Source organism: Solanum dulcamara, chromosome 9, assembly GCF_947179165.1.
Source record: "Solanum dulcamara chromosome 9, daSolDulc1.2, whole genome shotgun sequence".
Taxonomy (NCBI): domain Eukaryota; kingdom Viridiplantae; phylum Streptophyta; class Magnoliopsida; order Solanales; family Solanaceae; genus Solanum; species Solanum dulcamara.
The window spans coordinates 388943-408707 of NC_077245.1; the positions used below are offsets into that span (position 1 = coordinate 388943).

The following is a 19765-nucleotide window of genomic DNA, read 5'->3' on the forward strand; positions in this document are numbered from 1 at the left end:
TTTCGTGTGTATTAGCCCACAAAATTTTTAGGTGCCGGGGGTCCGGGTTGAATTTTCTTAGATTCTTCCATAGTAGTATCCGTAACGACCATAGGAAAGACTCTAGTAGCCCCGGCGATGCTTTAGAGGGGTTTAGGAGCATTTTATTGGCAATACAATAGTAATTAGGCGATTTTGCCAGTTTTTCTTGTGTGTTAGCCCATTATTTTTTATGTGTCGGGCGTCCGGTTCGAAATATTTTGGATTCTTACATGGTAGCGTCCGTAACGACCTAGAGAATGACTCCAGTAGCTCCGGAGGCACATTAGAGGGTTTAGGAGCATTTTATTGGCGACGAAATAGGAATTAGGCGATTTTGCCAGTTTTTCTTGTGTGTTAGCCCTTTATTTTTTATGTGTCGGGCGTCCGATTCGAAATGTTTTGGATTCTTACATGGTAGCGTCCGTAACAACCTAGGGAATGACTCCAGTAGCCCCGACGATGCTTTAGAAGGGTTTAGGAGCATTTTATTGGCGATGCAATAGGAATTAGGCAATTTTGCCAGTTTTTCATGTGTATTAGCCCACATATTTTTTAGGTGCCGGGGGTCCGGGTTGAATTTTCTTGGATTCTTCCACAGTAGTGTCCGTAATGACCTAGGGAATGACTCCAGTAGCCCCAGCGGTGCTTTACAGGGGTTTAGAAGCATTTTATTGGCAATATAATAATAATTAGGCGATTTTGCCTGTTTTTCGTGTGTGTTAGCTCACATATTTTTTAGGTGCCGGGGGTTTGGGTCAAATTTTCTTAGATTCTACCATAGTAGCATCCGTACCGACATGGGGAATGACTCCAGTAGCCCCGGCGGCACTTACAGGGGTTCTGCAGTATCGTATTGGTGACAAAATAGAAATTAGGCGATTTTGCAAGTTTTTCGTGTGTTAACCCACGAATCTTTTAGGTGCCCGGGGTCCAGATCTAATTTACTTGGATTCTTCTATAGTATCGTACGTAACGACCTAGGAAACAACTCTAGTTGCCCCGACGGCGCTTTAGAAGCATTTTAATGGCGACGCAATAGGAATTAGGTAATTTTGCAAGTTTTTCGTGTGTGTTAGCCCACAAATTTTTTAGATAATGAGGGTCTGTATCGAATTTTCTTGGATTATTCCATAGTAGCATCCGTAACGACCTAGGAAACCCTTCTAAAGCGCCTCCGGGGCTACTAGAGTCGTTCCCTAGGTCGTTACGGATGCTACTATGGAAGAATCCAAGAAAATTCGACCCGGACCCCCGGCACCTAAAAAATCTGTAGGCTAACACACACGAAAAACTGGCAAAATCGCCTAATTTCTATTGCGTCGCCAATAAAATGCTCCTAAACCCCTCTAAAGCGTCGTCGGGGCTACTGGAGTCGTTCCCTAGGTCGTTACGGACGCTACTATGGAAGAATCCAAGAAAATTCGAACTGGACCCCCGACACCTAGTAAATCCATGGGCTAACATACACGAAAAACTGGCAAAATTGCCTAATTCCTATTGTGTCGCCAATAAAATGCTCCTAAACCCCTCTAAAGCGCCGCCGGAGCTACTGAAGTTGTTCTCTAGGTTGTTACGGACGCTACTATGGTAGAATTCAAGAAAATTCGACCCGGACCCCCGGCACCTAAAAAATCCGTTGGTTAACACACACAAAAAACTGACAAAATCGCCTAATTCCTATAGCGTCGCCAAAACAATGCTCAAGAATTATAAATAGTAATTGTAAATTGATAGGCTGATGGTTGACAAGGATAATAATGCTATATAAAGACGCGTTTCTAATTTTTATTTATTACATGGGTTAGCCTGAAAGAAAGAATAAAGTATTGTGGAAGTGTGAACGTTGGCTGTTGAAGTAAAAGGAAAAAGAGAGAACAACTTCATCATTGCAGAGCGATGGCGTTGACGTCGGAGAAATGCAGAGTTTGTGTAACTGGGGCAGGTGGATACTTGGCTTCATCGCTAGTGAAGCTTCTCCTTTCTAAGGACTACATTGTTCATGGCACCGTCAGAGACCCTTGTAAGTTTTCTTTATTTTGGGGGCTATACCCAAAAACTCTCTTTTTCTTCTCTTCTTAGTTTTCATACTAATTTTAGGAATGGAAATGAAGATTCCTTAGAAATTGTTTCACTCATTGGATCAATCAATCAATCCTCAATTCCAAATTAGTTGAATCTGGGCTATATTTGATTAGTTTTATCTATTTCAATTTACTTGACACCATTTCATACTAGAAGTTTTTAGAAACTATTAGAAGGCAGAATATAGTAACCCAAAACACCTGTTGAACCTCTTTTTGCAATAAAAATATCTTTTTTTTTTATTTTCTGATGAAATTTTGAATACACCAAATAGGATAATCTTGTTCTAGGTTACTGACATGATATAATGATGAAATTGATTTTTCTTAGTTCGTGTTTAAAGTTTCTGAAGAGGCCTCTTCTAAATTAATTTGCAGCTAATGACAAGTATGCTCATTTGAAGGACCTTGACAAAGCTGCTGAGAACCTTAAACTCTTCAAGGCAGACTTGTTAGATCCCAACTCGCTTGCTGGAGCTATCAAAGGATGCAATGGAGTATTTCATGTTGCTAGTCCAGTTCCTTCGGGTTCTGTACCAAATCCCGAGGTATGAATCTGCTGCGACCTATAATTATTTCCTGTGACCATATTGAGAAAGTTAGGTTCTCTAAACATCTAAAACAAAGTAACTAATAAACCAACAGGCGAATGAATTCAAGGTTCTGATGTTTTGTGTAGTGGTCAATGAAGTGGGTGCAAAATTTGGACAGGGTTCAAATCTCAGAAGATACGAAAAATCTTTTGGTGATCTTTTCCATATGCTTAAACCTTGGTGCAGAGTTACCTGGTATGGTTGCTAGTGAGAGTTAGCAGGTACCTGGTGGAATAGTCAAGGTTCTCACAAGTTGGCCCGAACACCATGGTTCTTTGTAAATAATAATAGACCAATATATAATTTCTATACATGTCCATGGATTGAGATATTATCAGCTTATTCACTTTGTTGGTATTAATCACATCCTGTGGTTTCAGTTTGTAAATCTCCACACATCAGTGGAATCTTTATGAGCAGACTAGAATAGTGATCTTTAGCACATGTTATTAGTTGTTGAAATCCCTTAAAGGTGTCTTTCTAACAAAATGAAGGACAAGATAGTGAATTTATATTGGGATTTTGTGTGATGTACTGTTCAAAGAGATCTTTTCACGGTGATTAATACTTACAATAAGAGATACTTCTATGGAGCTCCCCTATTTGGGAGCCTAAGACATTGGGAAATCTGGTGCATTCAGGAGACATTGTATTGTGATCAAACGCTCTGCATTTCTATGTTGCTTTCGAAATAACTATTCCCATGTTCAATGCCTTGATTGCAGGTAGAACTTGTTGAGCCTGCAGTAAACGGCACACTTAATGTTCTGAAGGCATGCTCTGAAGAAAACATCAAGAGAGTTGTGTTTGTGTCTTCTGTTGCTGCTGCTCTCTTGGACCCCAACTGGCCGAAGGGCCAAGTGAAGGACGAGACTTGTTGGTCGGACAGTGAATACTGCAAAGCAACTAATGTAGCTTCTTTTACTGATGCGAGTTTGTGAATTTGACTTCTGTGTAAATTTAAGATTATTAGTCATGTTTCCTACATATGATACTTAGTGTTGGTAAAGTAATATATGATCTGTATCTTGAATAGTTAATTTACTTGAGTAGTGTTCTGTTTGATTGGCTTAGTTTTCAAAGATAAATTTCGATTTGGTTCGTGAATGCTTATTTTGCTAGAGCAGCTTCCTATCTGATTACATTTTGTGGTTCCAAATGCATGCAGAACTGGTACTGTTTTTCTAAAACGATGGCTGAGGAAGAAGCTTGGTCATATGCAAAGCAAAGTGGACTTGATTTGTTAACTGTGCTCCCAACACTTATTATAGGGCCAATGTTGCAGAAGACAACAAATGCCAGTAGTTTGGTTCTCATTAAGCTGCTGAAGGGTACCAAGAAACCATAGTTATACTTCACTGTTTTTTTCTGCATCATTTCTTCTACTTCTATATTCCTGCTTGCGTGAGTTGCTCATTGGGGAATAATCAGAATTCACTTTTCCCACAAGCTTCTTAATGGTTTTTCCTTGCAAGCATGAACATACATTTAACGTTTTGTGTTTTGTTAAATTCTTTAACTATGCTTGAAAGTGTTAGGAATATATATGTGTAACTACAACAAGTCTTGTCAGCTGTCATATATGACTTTTGGTTATCCAAATTGCCTGGTGGCTGACTATAAGCAAGAGATCATTGAAAGCAAAAACAGTGATGTGAGGCATATTAGCTTAGCTGCAACTGGAAATTTGTAGAATATTATTTGTCCATGTAAGTGGACTAACCTGAAATCCTGAATGGGTTGCATCTTTGTGGCATGTATACTTAGTGTGATATTTATGAGACACCGAATTTAGGTTTATTGTAGTTTTTCATGCTTAATATTTTTGGTTAGTAACTTGGACCTTTTGTCCATACCATTTGGCTTAATTTACTGTTTCAAATTCAGTTCACTAGTTAATGAGTTCTTCCTTATGCATACATTCACTTTATACCCCCAGATGACAACTGCCTGAAGACCCTCTATTTTTAAATTACTTTGCACAATTTTTGATATGACAGAGATACAGTGCCAATGTAAGTTATGTGCTCTATAGGTTATTTGATAAAAGTTTAGTAGGCCAGTTTATGATAGTTCTGGTTAGAAGCAGTTCTCAGATGCTCTTTTTGTCATCCTTCTTCTCTAGTGTTTCAAGCATTGGTTTTTCTGTGGCTTCTCGAGTGTATTGCCTCGTTAGATAAAGACCTCATAGTTACTGTGCACCGACAGCTACTAAGCTTTGTGTTTAGTGGTAGTAAATGTTAATTTCTGTTTAGAACGAGTTGAGCTATTAATCATGGGTATTATAAATAACTGGTTCAGATCTATGAATATATGACGATTTGCTGAAACAAACAAAGTTTCACCTAAAGGGCTATATGACACTCCATACCCATTTTTCTATTTCAGTGCGAAAATAAACAAAGTTTCACCTTAAAGGGATATACCCCACTCCACCCCATCCATACTCATTTTTCTATTTCAGTGCGAATAGATGCTTGCTCTTTCTCCATTCTCCTTAAGATTTATTACCTAAAAGGAGCAGAAACACCAAAATATTATATGATATATCTGCTTATTTTTGTATCATTTGAGTTGCTTTGCATCTTTTTATGCTAAAGGCTTCATGTGTTGTTTCTATGTTTTCATGTATATGGATCCATGGTTATGGTTCTTTCCTTTTTTCTCTTGAAGTGACTGATGTCCCTTTCTTCTCTTTGTGTTGTTGATGCAGACGGATATGAAGAGCTGGAAAACAAGAGACGTTTTATGGTAGATGTACGTGATGTAGCTGAAGCTTTGCTACTAGTGTATGAGAGACCTGAAGCTGAAGGTAGATACTTGTGCACGGCTCATACAATGAAAACAGAAGATTTAGTTGCCATGCTGAAGAAACACTATCCCAACTACAATTATCCTAAACGGTGAATTTCTCTCCTTTCCATTTATGCTTCTTTAATGGGAATCTAGTGTCCTATTTCCTGTGTCTGGTTTAAGAGTTCACCGGAAAAAAAATAAAGCAGCTTAAGGAAATTGGGACTTCTCTTATTGGTAATCTGGTTAAGAAAGCTGTGTAGTGAACTTGGTCTATTTGATTAAGTGTATTGATAAATATCCTTGTAACAACCTTGCTCACTAGTGATATTGTTAAATTAGGTCTTTGGCCTAACTCACACCCCAAAAGCTAACTCAAAGGGAGGAGGATTGCCCAAGCGTTATAAGGAGTCCACTTATCTTATTAACCACCAATGTGGGATTTTTGTCATTCTTCAACATATATTGTCCTTTTTGGGCCTAGGACCGCAAAGCTTTAAAATGCGTTACCCAGAATGATGCTGGAACGACCCTTAGACCCCAGTGACGTATTTTGCCGCTCAGGCCTAGACTCAAAATGGACAATATCACTAGTGGGTGGGCTCTTACGCTTCTGCATAGGAGTTCCTCATATATCTAATTCTGTTGTCCTAAATGTACTTTTTATTTTACAGTTTTACCGATGTGACGGAGGATGTACGTTTTAGTTCAGAGAAGCTGCAGAAGTTGGGTTGGCAATATAGGCCATTGGAGGAAACTCTAGTTGATGCAGTTGAAAGTTACAAACAAGGGGGCTTTCTGGATTGAAGTAAAGGACCTTTTTGCTTCTTGTAATACTTTGTGCTAAATAATTGCTCTGCATGTCTTTCAAATTCATACACTTGTATCTATAATAATACATAATCTGGATCCCTTTTGAGTTGTATTTAGTTGTTTTATTTCCTCTTAATTTGTTCAAGTTCAACCTTGTATTTCTATTCCTAGAGCTTATGAGAATGGAGCTTTAGTAGCGCCTTAGCGGGCGTTTTTAGTGAAGCTGCTTCGTGAATCTGTCTATCGTTACTTAAAGTGTTGAGCTTTTGGACATTTCGATATGAACAGAACATTTGGGCAAGCTAATTGTCAAGAAAATGAAAATCAAGACAAATTCAAGAACCTTCCCTAGAGAATAGGTACGATAATAACACACATTTCTGTTTGTAATAATAAAGAACAAGTAAATTTTTAAGTTGTAGTAAACATTACTCCAATATTAAATAACTTTTCATCCAAGTGACGTTATAAATTGAAATTTAAAGATTCAAATTGTAAATTGCTACAGTTGGCATACTATATAAGAAGGGGGGCAGGTAGGGAAGTGTTGGAATGAAAATCACAAAAATTGGGGCTAATAAAGTGAAAAAGAATGACAAATTGGAGGAACACAGAGTAGGACCATCAGATTCTGAAATGATAAAAAGCTACCTCGTCAATAAATTTCTCGAATTTTGAGCATGAAATTAAACTTTGCTGTAATATAGGCATTCAACATAGCTCAAATTTTATTCTTCTATTAAAATTCATTTAATTATATAAACTTTTATTTAGAATCAAGAAAATTACATTTTTTGAATCATAATTTATAAACTTAAAATTTTAAACCTGACTTTATAATTAAAAAGACGTATACATAAATAAACATTTAAATTTGATTTCAAGTAACAACTAAACACTATGCATATTTAGATAACTCAATTTATTTTGACCATTTCAATTGTAAAATTACCAAATAATAATCTTAAAACACTTTTAAAATTTTAAAGTCAATGCTTACTTATCAGCTGAATGGGATTAGTGAATTGGGATAAAAAAAAGAAGATTTCATTGAAGAAGGTGGTCAGGTGGCCAAAGCTGACCTGCCACTGCCAATGCTAAAAAAGAGAGTATAAAGCCGTTAACGAGAGAGATGTTTTTTCTTTTGACAGTAATTAAAAGCGATGATGATTGAGTCACTTGCTTCTCCTTCTATACCTCTTCTACCATGCTCTGTTTTTCTCTCTCTCCATCATTTCTTACCAATTCCAATTCCAATTCTTCAAAATCAATTCAAAAATCCCTTCTTTTTTTACTCTTAGGATCCACCATGAATGCTTATTAGTCTCTGTTTTTTTTTCCATTACTTTTTCTCTCTCTCTTTTTATTCACCTCTCGTGCTCTTCTTGTATCATCATGACCCAGTTTCTTCACTTTTTTACCCCACCCACCCCCTCTTCTGCTTCTTCTTACTCTGCTCTATTGTACAGCTGATCCACACCCCGACCCCCTCTCCAAAACCCCACCTTGACCCCCTTCTGCTTTTTGACCTACTCCCCTTTCCACCCTCAGTTCTAGGGTTTCCTTTTTTACTTCTTGATCCTTTGTGTTCCGCTCTTCCTCTTCCTGCTCCTGCTCCTCTCTAGCTCTCTTCTCAAACACCCTTTTCTTGTTTTGTATATACCTATAGATTTTCACCATCTTTTTGGCCATTTTTAGGGGGGGGGGGGGGTTTGTTTATACGAGGTGGGGTTTCCACTGGATCAACTTTAGCATAACGTGAAATAGCTTCTGTTTTCTGGTCTACCTAGTTCTCCTGTATCTTCTTAATCAAATTGGGTTGTCGGTTTATGGCGTATCAACAGCAGCCACCAGCTCAGGGTTCAGGTTCCTCTGCTGCAGGTAGTGGGGTTCCATTCTTTAATTCTCCTTTTGGGGACACCACCTTCACTAAGGTCTTTGTTGGAGGTCTTGCTTGGGAAACTCAGAGTGACACCCTCAGACGATACTTTGAGCAGTTTGGTGAAATCCTCGAGGCTGTTGTTATCACTGATAAAAATACTGGCCGATCCAAAGGCTATGGCTTTGTGAGTGTCCTATTGTTTTCAACCTTCTGCTTATAGTACTTGTTTACTGAATTTGAAAAGAATACACCTTTTTTTTTTTTACTATCTTTTGTTTTCTTTTCGTTTTATGGATCAAAAAATAGTTCTTTTTTGAAACTCCATCTTTGTCAATATAATAATCTGCCATTTCTTTTACAGCCAGGTGATATAACATCCCTTATTTGCACTATCTATTATCTGTACTTTGGCTGAAACCATTTAAATTGTCTTCCTTTTACTTCGTTACTAAGCTTCATCTAAGAATTTGGATAACTGAATGACATAATTTCCGCATGGTATTTCTATGGAGGGTTTAGGTGACTTTCCGGGATCCTGAGTCTACGAGGAGGGCGTGTGCTGATCCTGCTCCAATTATTGATGGGAGGCGGGCAAATTGTAATTTGGCTTCGTTAGGGCGACCTCGGCCTTCTGTGCAATTTGGTACTGTAGCTTATTTTGGTTGAATGCTCTACTCTATTTCTATAAATAGTTCTGGACCATGGTTTTGCTTTTGCATATCTTGGGGGTCTGATGAGCTCTATATTATATGAAGTGTTACTGGATGACTTGTTCTCCCTTCACTTTCAATTGTATTTAGATTTTAGCTCGTAGATTGTTTTTCTATTTGTGCACATTTGCATGCACTCCCAGCTAATACAAGATAATGTATGATCCATCTTAAGCTATCATATGGTGGAGATATTATTGAGATGGTGGAATGGAAAATTGAGGGAGAAAGGTAAGTGCATGTAAGTTGTTACAAGTAAAAATAATTTGAGAAGATAAGCCTTGGGATTGAAACACAGTGGTGGAATAACCGCAGTAGGAGGAGTAATAAGATGCTAAGATCTAGAATGTTTTGTGATAATCTCTCATTCAACTGAAGTAGACAATGCATTAGACATGTCTGCTTTTTGGGGATTTTGTATAATTTAATCTTAAGGAGATTGTAGGACCTGGTTTAAAATGAGAAATAAAGCAATGTGAATACGTCTGCTTGATCAGACGACCGAACATCATGAAGTGCATGTGATCAATAACTGTGCTTCAGAACACTCTCTAGTCTTTTCTCCTGAACTTCTAAGAATTCATCTTTGCCTCTGCAACAATTTCCTTGTTTTCTGAAACGAAATGTCTGATATTTTGTAACATAATAGGTGAAGTATGTTTTGACAACTTTTTGGCTTGGCCCTATACTATCTACCTACTTGGTGGATGTTGGAGATTTTATCTTCGACTTATCCAAAATTGACTGTGTGGAAAAGAAAACATTGCTAGCATGCTAAATCAAGTACTTATGTGACCTTTTGCATAATCAATGTGGAGAGCTGTTTCCTTGGGTTCTCTCTAACTCATTGATAATCTTTGAAATTAGAAGGTGCAAAGTTCCTTTACATGTCTTTTATATGAAAAGTTGTAAAGCTGCCTGAGAATTGTTGTAAAAACATCTATAAGTATCACCTCCTTTTCGAAGGATCCTGCGAATGACGATTCGTGGCTGGTTATGTGTTTGACAGAGATCTCAGGTGACAACCTGTTCAGCTTAAAATAATTACACCTAACCATTTGATACCTTTTAGGCGCACATCCTACCCTGAAAAAAGGGAAAGAACCAAAAAGAAAAAGGATGCTCTTCTTTGAAATGCATTAGCTTACTTTCACTTTATTTGGTACAGGACGTCTGAGGTCATCAACTCCATTTCCAGCAGGTTTACCAGCTGCTCGGGGTGCTTATGCTGGAAGCTTTGGCTACCAGCAACCGGTTTCTTATGGCTACCAACAAGGCTTGATGTATTCTCCCTATGGGTAAGCTGTGTGTCACAGACATGCTTACTCTCCACAATCTACATATAAATTTGGAAGAAAATCGACTATTTATAGACTGTGCACGCACTGATTCATTTATGGTTTATAGTAGAATTATAGAGGAAACATCTAGATATTTGGGATAAGGTGAAAGGAAGGTTCAGTTAATTAACTTAGGAGCGTACTGTCTCCTAATTTTTGCTATCGATTCTTGAAATGTCATTGTATTCAGGATTATAAGTTTGTGGGAAAAAGGCCCAAGCTTGAGTCCGTTCATTATTGAATTTCATGAGTTTTTTATTTGCATGCAGAACAGGTAGTTTCCCTCTTTTTACTGAGAAACAGCAAAAATTTCATCCTATTCATTGAGAGAGAACCATGTTAATTTGCTGATTTTAATTTAAAAATAGTTAATTTCATTGATAGACCTTAGGACTTCACGTAAATCAGTCATTTTTTGTATATTTTATCACGTGGAGTATTTGTGTGTATTACATTTAGAAGCACAACTTTTAGAAGATACAGTTACCTCTGTATTACTAATGCAGGTATGCAACATATGGTGCGGATTACGTTTACCCTCAGGTTAGTAGCACTGCATAAATGGAGACATTACAATATATCCCTTTCTTTTTGCTGCAGTAAAAAGGTTCAAGTGCCCTTTTGTCTTGACTATGAGGACTCATTTTTGATGCATACTGTAATTTTATCCGATAGGGTGTTTACAATCCTTATGGAGGTCAACAGTACCTTCCTATATATGGTGTACCTGGAACTGTTAACGCAACAATGTATCCTTACGGCCAGCTAAGTCAGGCTGTTCCTGGAAGTCACAGTTATACGACATTGCAGGGTTATGCAGTGCCAGGACATCAGATTCTTCAATTTGGTGGACCCGGTGTCAATGCAATGACAGCTTCATCCATTCCAACTATTCAAGCACCATACCAAACAGGCAGATCTCTTTTATTTGCGTCTTATATATGCATGCATGGTAGCGTTGCATATCATATTATCATTGACATTAATTTGCATTCCAAATGTATCAAGACATTTGACATCTAAAAAAACAGCCTCTCTACCCCACAAAGGTAGGGGTAAGGCCTGCATATACTGGCCCTCCCCAGACCCCACTTGTGGGATCACACTGGGTATGTTGTTGTTGTCTGACATCTAGAAAACATGATGTAACCTCATTTATTTCTGTAGCCTCAATTCCAAGTCTCGCATAAGATTGCAAGTATAAAGTTGGCAGTATCGTAAAGTAACTGTTTTTTGATTTTTAGGTGTTGGAGCGCCTGTTACACCACAGCCACAGTTTATACTACCTACTCATTCTCCTCAATTTATGCAAGGTAGCGGTTCTGACCAAAATGCAGGGTGAGATTTTATCAAGGTAAGTGATAATTCAGACCCGACTGATGAAAAGCCGCAACATATTTGCTTCTGCAAGTTGTAACCACAATTTTCCTGTTGATGTTTGTGTTCAAAAAAGGTACTAGATTGCAGCAGGACTAACAGCAGCAGTATTGCTACTTGAGAGGCGGGCTTTTAATCTAGCCTTGCAAATTATTCACTTTGCATTCTAGAGGTACTAGATTTGGCTTTATTTAACCTCTATTGTTTCCTTTGAGTTTGTCCATGCTCCCCTACCCCCTTCTGCATCCTTATCATTTATTCGGGGGGTTTTGTGTGCCGGGATGGGTGGGGTTAAGTTCAATTGCATTTATGAGGTAATATGAGGACTAAAACAGAAAGCAGGTATCTCCTCTATGCAAATGACCAGTGTGTTAAAATCATTATATGGCTTCACTTATTCAAAAAGAAAAAAAGACAGCATCATTATAGGTGGGTTCTTTGCCTGATTAAGAATGGTGGGTTCGGGCTAACATGTTACCTGTTGTGTGTACAAGAACTCCCAAAGATGATTTTCAATTTTCATTAAATGCTTGATGATAGTGTTTCTCGGAAAATGTTTTTTGCAACCTACTGTGTCTGGCAGGTATAATTACACATCAGATGGAGTTGACAGATATTTGGTAGTTCTTTCTTCTTGTTGTCTTCATCTTGCTACACATATTATTGGATTTTTGAAGTGGTTAATAGTATTGAATGTAGTATCTTCTTACTATGTTGATTTTAACAGTCTTTTGTGGCGTTCAAAGTAACAGTCTCTTTCATGATAGTTCAATTACTTTTTTGGTTTGGTGCCAGCTTATATTTGCATGAAGTATTTGAATATGTTTAAAGGTCCTTTCTGTGGTAAGTAGTCCCGTTTCAGTGCCATTTGCATGTCATCAATATGAATTGAAGCTGCTGAGGAGGATTAATGAAACTCTAAAATAATCTACTAATTTGATATGCAGCCATTTTGATAAAAGGAAAAAGAACCTAAAAGTAAGTTGTGTATAAAGATTATGGAAGATATATGGACTGCAGCATATTAAAAAGCTATAAAGCCTTTTCTACTATCTGTAGTCTTAACGTCATTTGCCTTGATGCAGGTTATAAAAAGTCATACCCACCATGAGAGCTCAATGTCTGAGTCGCTCCTGATGATTGAGTGAGGAAACATGGAAGTCGCGGATTGCACTTCCTTTAACATCATGTATCTAGGCCCTTGCATTCTGCTGGTGTCGGGATAACTGGCAGAGAGTCAGTGTCGTCATGCATTGGAGGGATGCTGGAATAGGTTTCTGGCTCCCTCCCCGTAGCAATAAACTTTGTAAAAAATTCATCTCAGAATCAACCTATGATTCTTTTATAGTCAAAAACTCCCAGAATATGCTTTTGGGTGTGTAGATAGTCACTGTCTTGCGTGCTGGTGCATCATGCACTGTGTTTAAAAGTATTCTCAAGTCTTGTGCATAAAACAAACAAGCTTTAGTCTTAAATTTCAGATTCATTCTGTAATTTGGATGTTTTATTAATGATTCTTGAAGCAAGAAGCTTCAGGTCCATAAGTTGTTATCACCAATCTTGGTGACATGACCATAATTTGGAACATTTTGGGTGGAAAGCAGTCTTGCATTCTTGATTTGTCTTCATCCTGTTTGGTACAAGAAGAAGAAGAAACTCAGAGCAGACTTTGCTACTGAATACAAGAATGCAATAATCCTCTCAAGTTTATATTTCCCTTTTCCCACTTTTGTTGAATATTATATGGATTAACATCAGAGGGAAAAGCCATGCCAATGTCTCTAATTTTAGTCCATGTAACAAAATTGATTTGTTTCACAACTGTTTGACCTTTTTTTGAAAATGTGTTTGCTGCTTTTTCCTCCTCCTCAAATCTAGTGTTATTGTTTCATGATTTAAGTGATAATCAAATGTGATATTTTAATAGAGAAATAAAGGATAGTTTAGTGATTAAGCTTATAAGTATTAATTTTCTTTCTCCAAGGACTGCAAAGCAAATAGATTCAGATTTAGAAGATAATTATTCTGAAGAAATGTTTAAAGGTACCAATTTCGCATGAATGTTTACATGGTTAAATAATTAGGGGTCGTTAGAAAGTAAGTTATTTATATAAAATTAGTAGGACGCGAAGTTTGCTTATTTGTATATATTAATAGGACTAGTACTTATTGAACACCTAAATTATTCAAAATGTGTATCTACTAAACACAAAATGCTGATTTGACAAAATACGTGTTTGCACTTCCCTTAAGTGCGTGAAGAAGTTCGAATAGTTTTTTTTTTTTTAATTTTAAAAAATACACTTTTCTTCTTTCATTGACACTTTTCGAAAGAGGAAAAGCACCCCCACTCACACCAGTGTCTTCTTCATCTTAATTTAAGTTTCAAAGGTTTCTCCATTTTAGTTCTGTTTTTATAAAAAAAAAAAAAAAAAGGTCAAAAATGTCTTGAAATTATTTGAAATGAACAAAAATATCTCCCATTTATAATTTGATCCAAAAATATCTTTATCATCAATACTTTGGTTTGAAGTGCCCTTATTATTATTTAATGGGTCAAAAATACCCCTATTGTTAAAAAATTGGTCAAAATGTCCTTTTCCGAATATATATATATATTTTAAAAAACAAATCTTGTTCCTTATAAAATATTACTTTTAAGGAACTCTATTCTTGTTTTTTTTTTTTAAAACCACTTTAAGTAATAAAAATGTAGAAAATTATTTTATTCTTCGTAATCTCATTTTATCAATTAAAATATAATAATTTCATGCACTAAGTTTTAACGGATAATATATGTCACATATATAAGATTATAATAAATTCATTAATAATTTTTATTCAAATAACGATTAAAAAATTATAATAAAAATAAGAAATATTTTAAATGCCCCTTTTCAAATAAATATATTATTTATTTTCTTTTTGAACACATTGTTTTTCCTAATAATATTTTTTTTATTAGCAAGTATTTATTCTACTTCAATTAGAAAAAGTTAAAAAATTAAAATATTTCTTATTTTATTATAATTATTTTTATCGTTTTTTGAATAAAAAATAATGATGAATTTATTATGATCATATATATATGACATATATTATCCGTTAAAACTTAGAGTATATGAAATTATTCTATTTTAATTGATAAAATGAGATTACAACAACAACAACAACAATAACCCAGTGAAATCCCACAACGTGAGGTCTGGGGAGGGTAAAGTGTACGCAGAACTTACTCCTACTAAGGTAGGACAACTGTTTCCGAGAAACCCTTGGCTCAAAAGAAGCATAAAAAGAGGTCAGATAAAATTGATAAAAATGAGATTACGAAGAATAAAATAATTTCCTACATTTTTATTACTTAAAGTGTTTAAAAAGAAAGAAAACAAGAATAAAGTTCCTTAAAAGTAATATTTTTATAAGGAATAAGATATTTTTTTTAAAAAATATATATTTATTCGGAAAAGGGCATTTTGACCCATTTTGTAATAATATGAGCATTTTTGATCCATTAAATAACAAGAAAGACATTTCTAGACCAAAGTATTAACGGTAATGACATTTTTGGACCAAACTATAAACGGAGAACATTTTTGTTCATTTCAAATAGTTTGAAAACATTTTTGACCCCTTTCCCTTAAAAAACTTATTTCTTTCAAATCTGAATCAACTAATTGAATATGTATGAAGAAAGAATAAAAAAGATAAAAAAAAGTTGGTCTATCTCCGTCTATCATCATTTTCGATTACTTTTGAACAAATATTACTACTCAAATTAAATGTAAACCCACTAAATTTATTAAAAATGATATCCGAAAATTTGATAGTATTAATTTGTGAGCTATCAATTTCTTTTTGACACCGATCTACAAATGAGTAAACTGCCGGTAAATTTCCTTTCTTTTTCACTCTTGTATCAATTTTTCTCTGTGACATATGTATGAAAAATATATATATATATTTTAAAAAATTGAATCTTCAAGTTTTTGAAAAGAAATTGAATTTTGTGATTGGGAGAAAGAATGTGTTTTGGGAAGAGGATGAAGAAGAAAGGGGGGGGGGGGGGGTTGCGTAGAGGTTGGGCAGAGTAGAATAACGTTGACATTCTTATTTTTTTTCAATAAAAAAATTAGCTAGTGATTTTTGCATGTCACCGCGCGAGTATATCACACAGTCTTCATATATTTTGCTTATTATTAAAAAATGGTTAATAAAAATAATTTTTAAATAATTAAAAATATTTAATAGATATTAGTATTAGTTGAAGTGTGTAAATGAATTATTGAGCACCGAGAGTTAAACCTAATTCTAATCAGCTAGCAATTAAATGTTAAATGTGTTTAATTTATATCATAAAATACACAAGCAAATCTGTTGCTCAAAATAAAATTTAAAGTGGAGGTTAGTGTATAAAGCCTTATAATTGAGTTGATAGACCGGTTGTGCATTTAATCTCCCAAATGCCTTGAGAGTATTGATCGACACTTGTCTAAATTCTGAACCTTGAACATGCCGGAAACCGGCGAAATCAAGTCACCGGCAGCTAAACCCGACCCTGAAACTACTTCTCCGCCACAACCACAACCACAACCACAACCACAACCACAAACACCATCGCAGCCACCGCCGCAGCAACCTCAAACGGAAGTTTTAACACTAAAGCGTCCCCAGCAACTGGAATCGTCCCCAAATCCAACCACCCCTTCCGCCACCGATCCCAAAGACGCCACTCCCACCACTATCTCCTCCCGCCTTACTGAACCTGAATTCGTCTATATTCCCAGCTATTCCCGTAAGTCCCATCTACTTTTTAGCTATTCTTTTTAAATTTGGTTCTCATTTTTCTGTATTTTAGGGCGGAATGGATATACATGATTCATATAGTCACTTCATTGATTATTTGATGTTTGGGTGTTCTTCTTTTAGGTTGTTTTTCATGGAATAGCATTCATGAAAGTGAGGTTCGCTTTCTTCCTGAATTCTTCGACGGAAGGTCACCTTCTAAGAACCCTAAGACATACAAATACTATAGGAATACTATTATTCGTAGATTCAGAGATAACCCCACTAAAAAGATAACCTTTACTGAGGCTCGCAAGACTATTGTTGGAGATGTGGGCTCAATTCGTAGGGTTTTCGATTTCTTGGAGACATGGGGTTTGATTAATTACACTGCTAACTCTTCCAAGTCTCTGATCAAGTGGGAAGAAAAAGAGTCAAAGTCAACATCTGCCTCAGCTACGCAAAATGCCGACGCTAATGGAACTTCCACTGATTTTACTGTCCCCAAGAAAAGACTCTGCAATGTCTGCAAAACAGTTTGCAGGATTGCCTGTTTCGCTTCTGATAAGGTAATTGCAACTTTGCAGTGTTTGGTTTATCTTGTTTATGCCTAAGTTAGAAGGATTAATTGGAATCTAACAACCTTTTGAATCAAGTTTGAATCTTTTAACTTCTCCTCAGTTGCTCATGCTTACTTTAGCTCTCACTTCTCAGCCTATAGCTTCCTACTTTTCATAGAACGTGTTTTCAATTAAGAAAGTTCTCTTCTTTTATTTTTTTGCTTGCTCCTAAATGGCAGTTTACTTGAAGTGTTGGTAGGTCTTGTTGCTATTGTCGAAGATGATTTTACTTCAATTTTGTTTGTTTAAATGCAGTATGATTTGACTCTTTGTGCAAGATGCTATGTTAGTGGTGATAATAGAGTCGGTGTGAAAAATTCAGAGTTTCGGCGAGTTGAGATTAGTGAAGAGGTCAAGACAGATTGGACCGACAAAGAGACTTTGCACCTTTTAGAAGCTCTTCTGCATTATGGCGATGATTGGAAGAAGGTTGCTGAGCATGTTGGTGGCAGAAGCACGAAGGAATGTGTGGCTAGATTTGTAAAGCTTCCTTTCGGTGAGCAGTTTATGGGCCCTCTTGAATCTGCAGAAGTGGATAGTGAACCCAGGTCTGAAACTATGTTTCTTCAGTCCAAGAGAATGCGCCTCACACCCCTTGCTGATGCAAGCAACCCAATTATAGCCCAGGTACTCGGTCACATTTCTTATTACATGGAAGTTTTAGGACGTTAGGTATACATATTCTATTTAGTACCGCAGATCATGAATATCAAGCAGAAACTGGACATCAGTTAAGTGCTTGTGCATTAAATATTGCCTTAGATACTTTGCAAGTTCAAGGCAGTTGCTGAAGCAATTCCAATTTCTACACGATCAAGGAAACTTCACTTCTCATCTGACTCTGAATTTTTTTACGTAGATCTAGGGCTGTTCTGCTGAAGTGATTCCAATTTCTACATGATCAAGGAAACTTTGCTTCTCATTACTTCGATATGTTTATGTAGATCTAGGGGCATTCTTCTTCCTTATTGACCAAGTCTTTTGGGCTGCTGATTTCTTGAAGTGGACAAGTTGATTAATTAGGTCTTGAGTATTAGTCAAGTCAGACCTCAACTGATTCCTCTTATTTTTGAATCTTGCTGCAGGCTGCTTTCCTCTCAGCTCTTGCAGGAAAAGAGGTTGCAGAATTAGCAGCACATGCCGCTGTTACAGCTTTGTCTGAGATTGGTGAGGGAATAACCACAGTGAGTCCAGGATCTCTAATCTGTGGTGCGGAGAGGCAAGGTATCGGTCACCACTTACTATTTGTTTTGGTTTCGACAGAAAAATCTTTATTACTGCAAACTATTAGACATTTGGGGTGTCAGCTTCTTAAGAAAGAAGTTTGTTTAAAGTGAAATCTGATACAACTCTTGTCTCTTGGTTTGTGCAGTAGTATTAGTGTATTTGCAATGTTAACTAATGTGTCTTCTTGGTGCATTGGTGGGCTGCATTCTATATGGGAGTGTCTGACAACTTTTGGAATGTAAAATGCCAAGGGGGGCCATGTTTACTGACATCCTTGTTTCACGTACAAGGATGTATTCTGAAATTTTTGTCTAGCCTCTCTGTTCCAACAGGATTGGCAGACATTAATGACCTTGATACTCAATAAATTTAGAGTGATTAAGCTACATGAGAACTTCATCAATAACAAGACCAAGATAAGAGGCTTCTGGTATTCCAATTTTGAGTGTTCTAATCTCGTTTTTAATATGACACCATGGCACCCTTGATAACCCCCCCCCCCCCCCCTCCTTTTTTATTTGGATACCACCGCAAACAGTACCTACCAAAATTCCCCTCCACCTCTAGAAGGAGGACCGGTTTACGGATTTTTTCCTTGGTACTTGAATCTCCAATGGCCTTTTAGCAGACTTTCTCTAATTGCAAAGCCAATAATCTCCCTCATAGCAGAATTGTTGGTAAATGAAGCAGATCTTCGGGGAACTATGATAAAATAAAATAGTGAGAAGGAAGATGAGATATTCATTTTCCAACTTAACAACAGTGAATTCCTTCTTTAAATGACATGGTCTTAACTATGCAGAATCAGATGGCTCTTCCAATGGGTATTGCAAGGATAAACTCGAAAGATCTCTTGTTGAAGTAATGCCTCAATTTGAGGAGGCGGCAGTGGACCTGGAGAGAGCCGTCTCTGATGTGGCAATTGAGGTATACTCCTACATGAAATTGAGTGCTAAATATTCCAAAATTCTTTTGATGAGGTCATCAGTGCTAATCAATTTTTTGATCTTTGTACATGTTTGCTTTCTGGTGCTCTACAGACGAAGGAGATTGAGGACAAAATTGCTCATTTTGAGGAACATGATTTACAGATGGAAAAGGAGTGGCAACAGCTGATGCAGCTTAAGAACCTGATCTTCATTGATCAACTTACTTTACTACTAAATAAAGCTGGTGCTCCAAAAGCTGGAGAAACCATTGGGGAGGAGGTGATAGATGTTAAGGCAGAATGACAAATCCCCTTGGCATAATCTGGTCTCTTAGTTGCACATCAATCTAGTGGGACTTAGTTATTTGTCATATATTAGGCAGTAGCAAATTCAGTAGAATGAATTTATTTGGCTGCTAAGCCCTGTCCATCCCCACTCTCCTCCCCCCTCTATATTTCCTGATTACATGTTGTATTCCCCTCTGACAGAACTTGTAATTTTTATTTTTATTGTGTTTAGTGGAAACCGTTCATGCAATACCTTTATAGAGGATATTGTTTTTGCACTTGTTAGTTTCATGTCCAGTTCCTTTTTAGC

The 19765-nt window shown here is 36.6% G+C and overlaps 3 protein-coding genes across 5 annotated transcripts; all 3 read left to right on the forward strand.

The window, feature by feature from the left end:
• The first annotated feature begins 1801 nt into the window (after positions 1 to 1801).
• On the forward strand, positions 1802 to 6523 carry LOC129902929 (cinnamoyl-CoA reductase 1-like). Of its 2 annotated transcripts, XR_008770170.1 has the most exons (7): positions 1802 to 2041; positions 2481 to 2650; positions 3421 to 3606; positions 3864 to 4026; positions 5409 to 5598; positions 5831 to 5924; positions 6163 to 6252. XR_008770170.1 is itself a non-coding variant. In XM_055978375.1 (6 exons), exons 1-6 carry the CDS (start codon positions 1918 to 1920, stop codon positions 6293 to 6295), a joined length of 966 nt encoding a protein of 321 aa, XP_055834350.1. In that variant the 5' UTR covers positions 1803 to 1917; the 3' UTR covers positions 6296 to 6523. The 2 variants fall into 2 exon arrangements, 1 of the variants encoding a protein (XP_055834350.1); XM_055978375.1 differs by lacking the exon at positions 5831 to 5924 and having other exon boundaries at positions 1803 to 2041; positions 6163 to 6523.
• Positions 6524 to 7440: 917 nt separating this feature from the next.
• LOC129902329 (uncharacterized) lies at positions 7441 to 13230 on the forward strand. 2 transcript variants are annotated; one of them, XM_055977542.1, is made up of 8 exons: positions 7441 to 8367; positions 8703 to 8826; positions 10062 to 10191; positions 10740 to 10776; positions 11044 to 11146; positions 11478 to 11587; positions 11687 to 11782; positions 12696 to 13230. In XM_055977542.1, exons 1-6 carry the CDS (start codon positions 8131 to 8133, stop codon positions 11573 to 11575), a joined length of 729 nt encoding a protein of 242 aa, XP_055833517.1. In that variant the 5' UTR covers positions 7441 to 8130; the 3' UTR covers positions 11576 to 11587; positions 11687 to 11782; positions 12696 to 13230. The 2 variants fall into 2 exon arrangements, with proteins under 2 accessions (XP_055833517.1, XP_055833516.1); XM_055977541.1 differs by having other exon boundaries at positions 7442 to 8367; positions 10909 to 11146.
• Positions 13231 to 15975: 2745 nt separating this feature from the next.
• On the forward strand, positions 15976 to 19740 carry LOC129903916 (SWI/SNF complex subunit SWI3B). The gene is made up of 6 exons (XM_055979435.1): positions 15976 to 16402; positions 16537 to 16961; positions 17268 to 17639; positions 18098 to 18236; positions 19042 to 19166; positions 19280 to 19740. Exons 1-6 carry the CDS (start codon positions 16120 to 16122, stop codon positions 19469 to 19471), a joined length of 1536 nt encoding a protein of 511 aa, XP_055835410.1. The 5' UTR covers positions 15976 to 16119; the 3' UTR covers positions 19472 to 19740.
• The last annotated feature ends 25 nt before the right edge of the window (positions 19741 to 19765 follow it).

What these genes read in the sequence shown, in the direction of transcription:
- LOC129902929 (XM_055978375.1), top strand. Translation starts at nt 1,918, where the DNA reads ATGGCGTTGACGTCGGAGAAATGCAGAGTTTGTGTAACTGGGGCAGGT. An exon ending in AATACTGCAAAGCAACTAAT is followed by an intron (nt 3,607 to 3,863) that starts GTAGCTTCTTTT and finishes AAATGCATGCAG; the next exon opens with AACTGGTACTGTTTTTCTAA. An exon ending in TCTCATTAAGCTGCTGAAGG is followed by an intron (nt 4,027 to 5,408) that starts GTACCAAGAAAC and finishes TTGTTGATGCAG; the next exon opens with ACGGATATGAAGAGCTGGAA.
- LOC129902329 (XM_055977541.1), top strand. Translation starts at nt 8,131, where the DNA reads ATGGCGTATCAACAGCAGCCACCAGCTCAGGGTTCAGGTTCCTCTGCT. An exon ending in GATCCAAAGGCTATGGCTTT is followed by an intron (nt 8,368 to 8,702) that starts GTGAGTGTCCTA and finishes TGGAGGGTTTAG; the next exon opens with GTGACTTTCCGGGATCCTGA. An exon ending in CGGATTACGTTTACCCTCAG is followed by an intron (nt 10,777 to 10,908) that starts GTTAGTAGCACT and finishes TTTATCCGATAG; the next exon opens with GGTGTTTACAATCCTTATGG.
- LOC129903916 (XM_055979435.1), top strand. Translation starts at nt 16,120, where the DNA reads ATGCCGGAAACCGGCGAAATCAAGTCACCGGCAGCTAAACCCGACCCT. An exon ending in CCTGTTTCGCTTCTGATAAG is followed by an intron (nt 16,962 to 17,267) that starts GTAATTGCAACT and finishes GTTTAAATGCAG; the next exon opens with TATGATTTGACTCTTTGTGC. An exon ending in CTGTGGTGCGGAGAGGCAAG is followed by an intron (nt 18,237 to 19,041) that starts GTATCGGTCACC and finishes TTAACTATGCAG; the next exon opens with AATCAGATGGCTCTTCCAAT.